Below are 7,677 nucleotides of genomic sequence, written 5' to 3'. Positions count from 1 at the left end.
GTCATCCAGGCGCGCCGGAAGTGACTGCAGCGGTCGCCGGGAACTCCCGGAAGTGGTCGCTGCTGGGGATTCTGACTCCCGGTCTGCGATGGGTTGCGACGGAGGAACCATCCCCAAGAGACACGAACTGGTGAAGGGGCCGAAGAAGGTTGAGAAGGTCAGCGACGTGGGCCCGGTGGGGGCCGGGGGTGTGGGGTCCCCAGGGAGCGAGGGGGAGGCGGGGGTGGTGTGAACCAGCGGGGCTCCTGACGCTGCCGTGTTCATTTGGAGAACTCAGAATTACCGACAGTATTAATATCAGACCTTTATTGAGTGCTTGCTTTTGCCGTTCACCTGGGGGTACGCTTTATATGGGGTAGCTCGTACAGTTCTAACTGTCATTATCCTCGCTCTTCGGAACTAGAAATTGAGGGCCGAGAGGACAAAGTTACCCCGCTAGTTAAGTGCCAGGGCCAGGATTTAAAGCCTGTCTGCCGTTAGTAACAAGGATACGGGTGGCTGCTGTTGATTGAGTTTTGTACACACCAACTTCCTTTTCTCCGGGAATTCTTCCCAAAGGTTCCCTTATCCACACGAGAGCAGGCCCTGCTCCTAAAAAACTATCTTACCACTCTGTGCACTGCCTTCGTGGTTGATTAAGGTCCGTCACAGAGAAAGGTAAGCTCCCTGTGGCAGAGGCTTTGCCTTTTCCCCCTCTACAACTAGCACAGTTCCTGGCACAGTAAATATGGTGAGTACCCAATGAATGAGCGGGTAGTTGTTAATTCCCATAGGTAACTGAGAACGTTGTATATAATTTCCATGCTACTAACGGGAAAATTGAGTCCGTAACATGACCAAGATCACACAACTGATAGCTAATGAAGCCGGGATTTCCAACCATTTATGCAGGAATTCAAAGGTAGCATTAGTGATTACTTTTTTTTTTAATGCTTTATTTATTTATTTTTTAATAATTTACGCCCGTCATGGGGCACCAACCCATGACATCAAGATCGAGAGTCACATGCTCTACCGACTAAGCCAGGCGCCCCGAAGCATTAGTAATTGCTTTTTAATAACAGAAGGCGCCCCGAAGTGTTAGTAATTACTTTTTAATAATAGAAGGCACGTAAAGCACCCAGTTTAGCGCCCGGCACACGTGGGTGCTCCATGTATTCTCCATTCAGCAGCTGGAGAAAGCTTTTGGAAAGGTAAATCTCATATATCACCACTGTATTTAAAAGCGCCCAGCAGCTTTTTGTCATATTCAGAAGAAAATCCCACCAGGTCTTGTGTGATCAGACGCCTTGTCTCTCTCACCCCTCATCTTCTGCCCCCCTCCAGGTCTTTGGTTCTGTTTCAGCGACACAGGCCTTTGTTCTTCAGCCTGGAGTAGAATGTCCACAACCTGATACATCGTTCGCTGAGATACCATTCATCTCTGTTACTTCGTTCAGTTCTTTCCTCAAATGTCATTTCAGTCCACTGTTGCGAAATACATTCCCTCTCTATTCTCTTCTGCTGCTTTGTTTTTCTCTATGGTATTTAATCACAGTTTTTATTTGTTTATTGTCTGTCCTTCTCTTACGTGAACAGAGACCTTGTGTGTCTTACCTCTGCCACACCGTCAGCACCTGGTAAACAAGTGTTGGGTGCAAGAATGAATGAGCACTCAAGAGGTTGGAGGCGCCCTCTGATCACACCTACATGTGCATAGGCTCATGCTGGATAGTCACCACTCATAAGAGCTTTGCCAGAAAAGCATGCAGCTGGTTTTGTTAACTCATGGCCAGGGCTGAAGAGGAGCACCTTAATGAAAAGTTCGGCAGGGTGTCAGAGGGGATAGAAAAGAAGAAAGGGTGATCGGAGACAGCCGGAGCGCTCAGGCGGGATAGATTTGTGTTATTCTTATTTGTTCAACAAATACTTTATTAAATGCTTGCCATGGGCACCATTCTAGGCCCTGGGGACACAGCAGGGAACAGAGTCCAGCTTACATTTCGGATAGATATATAGTAAAAAAAAAAAATTTTTTTTTTTAATGTTTATTTATTTTGGGGGGCGGGGAGGGCAGAGAGAGAGGGAGACACAGAATCCGAAGCAGGCTCCAGGCTCTGAGCTGTCAGCACAGAGCTCGATGTGGGGCCTGAACCTACGAACCGACCGAGCCACCCAGGTGCCCCAGATATATAGTAATTTAATATTTTTGATTACTCATATGGTGTGTTTGGTCTGGAATTTAAGACCTTGCCCTGAAAAGAAGACAGACCTTGGAAAAAAATGTTTTCAGAAGTTTTGGGGGGTTACCAGTTTTTAGATTCCTGGGTAAAGATTAGTTTATGGCTTCTCTCCCTGCCCCCACCTCTCCCGATATATTTTGAGTCAGCTGAGGACTATGGGTAAAGAAGGTAAGGGATCCAGAAAGTAGATCCTGGACTTGAATGGCTTTTTTGCATCTGCAGACAATGTAGTAAATTGACCTCACTGGTGGCAGGTTTTCTCAGGGCTCAGCTACAGTGTGAATTTTGATAAAAGCTGTTTAAGCTGTCAAGGGGTGGCTCTTGGACCTGGGGTATAGATAGAATAACAGTTGCCATCATGCGGGTTTTGTTTTTATTTTGTTCTGTTTGAAATAATAGGCAATAGAAAGTAGCGATTAGAAGCTTGGTCTCTGGAGCCGGCCTGCTTGGGTTCTTAGCTCCTTCATCTGCTTGTTGAGTGACCTTGGACATGTAACCTAACCTCTTGGTACTCCCAATTCCTCAATAACAAAGTAAAAATACTAAGCTACAGGGTTTTTATGAGGGCTAAAAGATTAAGTCACAGAAACTGCTTAACATAGCGCTTGGCACACAGTAAACACGTAAGCAGTTGTTACCGTAGAAATTCAATTGAAGGGAATTTTTCCTCATTTTTGTCTTTTCCTATTTTGTCCCACTTATGCCATCCTATTATATTTTTCAGGTTTGGCATTTTAGGAGGGGAAAAGAGTGGGATGTGGAATGTTATGTAGGTGAAATAGCATTTGAGGGCAATGGAAGGTCTTATGTTTGGGTTTTCATAATGTGGGTAAGGATTTGATATGCTCCCTAATGAACAGTGTTAAATTGGTGATTTTTATTAAGAATTCTGTAGCCTTTGGGCACCTGGGTGGCTCAGTTGGTTAAGTGTCCAACTTCACCTCAGGTCATGATCTCGCAGTCTATGAGTTCGAGCCCCGCATCGGGCTCTGTGCTGACAGCTCAGGGCCTGGGGCCTGCTTCGGATTCTGTCTCTCCCTCTCTCTCTACCCCTACCCCTCTCTCGCTCTTTCTCTCTCTCTCTCTTTCAAAAGTAAACATTAAAAAAATTTTTTTAACTATATTAAAAGAATTCTGTAGTCTTTGTGCTGAACTTTAAAAAACAACAAATCTGTTTTCTGAGTCCTGAGTCCTTATATTCTGCTAAAGCTTTGGAGCCTTTCCCATTGATAGAAAGTAAGCAGTACTGCTTATTGTTTTCTGTATGGCTTCTCTAACTTACTGTTAAGATACAAATTAGTATTTGGGCTAATACTAGCCAGGGCTGCCTGGCTGGCTCAGTTGAAAGAGTGTGTGACTCTTGATCTTGGGGTTGTGAGTTCGAGCCCCACATTGAGTGTAGAGATTACTACAAAAAATAAATAACTCAAAAAGATGCAAATGCTAATATTTATATGCAGCTTGCATAGGCAATTTAATTATTTGATGTGAATGTTTTGTTTTAGGTATCACATTTAGAGGGAACTTATTTGACATGGTGTTGATTACTTTCACTTTTTAAGTCCCAGCTTCGTGTGTTGCTATCTTTGATTTCAAAGACAAAAATCATCACATGTGGTAAAACTGAATTAGCCTTCATATGTAGAACTGTGGACCATATGTCTTTCGGAGGTGAAAGTTAATTGAAAGGATTTTTTTTTTTCCCTTAGGTTGACAAAGATGCTGAACTAGTGGCCCAGTGGAACTATTGTACTTTAAGTCAGGAAATACTAAGGCGACCCATAGTTGCCTGTGAACTTGGCAGGTATGGTTCCTTTACTTAATTGAGATGAGTTTTTATTCAGTAATTTTTAAAAGAATTTCAGTGTGTAAGTACAGTTCTTGATTCATGAAATGTGAATCATCTCAAACAAATGTGTGAAGCCTAGGTTATCATTCCTTGTCTCTGACCATGTTTCTGCATTTTCCTATTCAGTTTGATTTATTTAATTCATGATCTGAAAATTCAGGGGCCAATAGGAGCTCCGTCATAAACACATGAAGGAGCCATGTGGAGCTGTAGGGAATGGTGGGGACTGGAGAAAACTGGAGAGTCCGTGTCCTGTCTGAAAGGGCAGCTGCTACTCATTTCCAGTCAGCTGTTGCTGTTCCAGAAAGTGGGCCCAGTGGTTCCAGAACCTCTGATTTTTTTTTTTCCCCAGGGAAAGTTGAAACTGTGTACTTTTATATTAAATTTCCATACTGTTCAGATCCCAATCAGTCCTCAGATTGCCAGGTTGCAACCCTTGGTTTAAACTACTTTCTTTCTTTGTATGCTGTGGAGATAGTTGAAACAGGATTTAATTTATTTAGCGACGCAAGCCACTTCTGTTATCCAGTGTAGATGACTTGGATTGAGCTCAGTTTAGTTCTTCCTCCTTTGTGTGGCGGTTGATTGTTGCCACAGTGTTTGGACTGACCCTTATTGTTGCAGACTTTATAACAAAGATGCCGTCATTGAATTCCTTTTGGACAAATCTTCCGAAAAGGCTCTTGGGAAGGCAACATCTCACATTAAAAGCATCAAGGTAAGACAAGTGATTCTGAAGTGCTCCAAGGGTGTCAGTGGTTAGGATTTATTTTGTAGAATTCGTGCACATTATAGACTGAAGGCTGAGATTTGGAATTCCAGTCCCACCCAGCCATCTAATAAGAGTGTGATTTGGGGTAGGTCACTTAAAGCTCAAGCCAGAAATTCCCACACCTGGCCTTCCTGAATTATAAATCTGTTATGATGTAATATGTGCAAAAGAACTTTGAAAATTGTTAATGTGATGAATGAATGTTTGGAGACATCATTTTTGTATTTAAAGCTTGGCTACTTGAATTTTTTATTCAATTCTATAATTCTTATAGAACTAGAGACTTCTAGGTAGATCACTATGAAATCAGTGTAGTATTTCTTGCTACTTAGACATTCTGATTGGCAGTTAAAGTTCTTTCATAAAAATGGGAAAACAAGGGGGTACCTGGGTGGCTCAGCCGGTTAAGCATCCGACTTCAGCTCAGGTCATGATTTCATGGTTCATGGGTTAGAGCCCCGCATTGGGCTCTGTGCTGACAGCTCAGAGCCTGGAGCCTATTTCAGATTATGTGTCTCCCTCTCTCTCTGCCCCTCCCCCACTCGCGCTCTGTCTCTCTCTGTCTCAAAAATAAATAAACATTAAAAAAAGGTTGTTTTTTTTTTAATGGAAAAAAAAGTTTTTTAGTAAAGGAAGTTGGTTGAGAGGACAAAATCTTTCAAATCTGGTCGATGGGAGAAAAATCAGAAAAGTGGCAGAGAACTTGGGGACCATCAAGCTTGTCAAACACTTCATCCCACAGGTGGGAATTCTCACTATCCATGACTTTTTGAGGCCACACAATGAATGACACATTTAACCCAGAACCAGAATCCCTGACTCCCCATATAAGGCTTCGGGTTTTTCTTTTCTTTTTCTTTTAAAAATTTTTATTATGATATTAGGTTTTTTGTTTGAATTCTTGCAATGATTACAGGATACAAGAAAAGTTAATTTCAGGCAAATTAGTAATTCTGAGATGTAGCTAAAGTCATGCTTTAGAAATAACCATGTTGATTTCTGTCACCTTTTATCTTGGGAAGAGAATTCATTCCTTAAAAGACCCATGGTAGCGTAGTGATCTTATTTGAATATGATGATCATTGAAATTAATTTATACAGTTCCAGATTTAAAATAATATTTAAGGTACATGGTTGAACTTTTAATTTTAATGCAAAAAAGAAAAAAATTCCAAGAAATCAGAACTGTAAAAGCAGAAGGATTCAGGTAAAATGATGCAAATATGCCAGATTATCATTACTGTCATATACTAGTCCACACATACTTAGAGAACTTGAGGAGACACATGGCCGCATCAACCAGGAAGCCCACCCAAGGCACAGTGGCTTTCCTTGCAAGGCTCTCGGCTGCTGTCCGGAGTGCTGAAATCAAAATGGTGGGTTAAATGTCAGATGCTCAAGTGGAGCCATTAGATCACTCCTTGTGAAGGTGAATTTTTGAAAACCTGAATGGCCAGATCTTGGGATCTAATAGTATTCTCTGGCTAATATTCTGCTTTGGATATTAGACCGTGGTCTCATAGATTTTACTGTCTGTTCAGTTATTAAATAAGCATGGGCGGCCAGTAATATGGAACACCTCAGTGAGGATTCATCTGCAGAGAAGGAAAATGTTCCTTTCTGGATGAAACTGATACAGAGCTTTCTCTTAGGGGTGTAGTTTTTCATGTCCAAAGTTACTTTCCCCTAAATGTCAAAATAATTGTAAAGTAGAAATTAACTAATTCACTTGCCAGTCAGCAAATTGGAAAACTCGTTTTCTATCACAATTTGTGGTTTCAGTTTTTCTTCATATTATAAGTGACGGCCAAAGGAAAGTAGGAAGAAGAGGTTTGGACGGGAAAGGACTGTAATAATTTCTCTGCTGACTTCGGCAGTCGTTGAGGCTAAGGAGGATCCACTTATCAGATGAATTCTTAAAATATTGATGTTTTTTCACAGAATGTGACAGAACTAAGGCTTTCTGATAATCCCGCCTGGGAAGGGGATAAAGGAAACACAAAGGGTGACAAACACGATGACCTCCAGCGGGCGCGTTTCATCTGCCCCGTTGTGGGCTTGGAGATGAATGGCCGGCACAGGTCAGTAATGGACGTGGGGCAGCTGATGGAGAGTCCGGTCAGACGGACGGGCACTGTTAGGGTTTGCGTGTGGCTTTATGATCGCACAGACTGCTTAAAGCGTCCTTTGGTTTGGGGGTGCCTCGGAGGCAACAGAGCTGGCACAAGGCCGTGTTAACTCCCTGGTGGCCGTTTGTGACGTGGCGTCCAAGTGCGCTTAGCTTCGGAGCCTGTGCCTTCTGTTCCTGAGGGGAGGAGAGCCGAAAGTAGGGAGGGAGTTTTAAAATTCCTCATGCGACACGGGAGGTGCATTGTTTGGTCTTTTCCTCTGGGAGAGAAAGCAAAGGACAAATGTTGCCCACCAGACGACTTCCATTTCCTCATAACTGCCGAAAAACAGGCAGCGGAAAATCGTTTTACTGAATGTGTGGTCAGTCAGTCAGCTAAAGACCCAGCTGGTGATGGTAACTTGCTTCAAATTTGGAGCGAACAAATCCTCTGACCAGAGCACCAGAAATCTTAAGGTTGACATTCGTGTAGCGAACGTAAGTGACCTGTGTACTTCTGCCTTAAAAAATATGAGTGTTGAATGGCTTAGTAGGTGCCTTTTTATAGGATGCCTCAGTGTGAGCCGAAGGTTTAACCTCTTTTCCCACCATTTAGAAATATCTTTAAAAGCTGGTAGTCCCAGTTGTCATCTGGAATCTTCTGCCAAACACATTACATGTGGAAGGTAGTAATTTTTGACCATTTTCATTCAGGAAATGGGGTTAG

The 7,677-nt window shown here is 42.6% G+C and overlaps 1 protein-coding gene across 3 annotated transcripts in view; it reads left to right on the top strand.

Moving 5' to 3' along the window:
- RTF2 (replication termination factor 2) overlaps positions 1 to 7,677 on the top strand; it is a 41,421-nt gene continuing 33,744 nt past the window's right edge. For all 3 annotated transcript variants that reach the window (XM_003983353.6, XM_045053469.1, XM_045053468.1), the window contains exons 1-4: positions 1 to 157; positions 3,932 to 4,026; positions 4,696 to 4,789; positions 6,785 to 6,924. In XM_003983353.6, coding sequence (XP_003983402.1) covers positions 89 to 157; positions 3,932 to 4,026; positions 4,696 to 4,789; positions 6,785 to 6,924 — 398 coding nt within the window. In that variant the 5' untranslated portion in view covers positions 1 to 88. The remainder of the gene's footprint in view (positions 158 to 3,931; positions 4,027 to 4,695; positions 4,790 to 6,784; positions 6,925 to 7,677) is intronic.

Source organism: Felis catus, chromosome A3 (assembly GCF_018350175.1).
Source record: "Felis catus isolate Fca126 chromosome A3, F.catus_Fca126_mat1.0, whole genome shotgun sequence".
In the NCBI taxonomy this organism is placed as follows: domain Eukaryota; kingdom Metazoa; phylum Chordata; class Mammalia; order Carnivora; family Felidae; genus Felis; species Felis catus.
The sequence above is the reverse complement of the archived record's forward strand: the minus strand, read 5'-3'. Positions and strand labels throughout refer to the sequence as shown.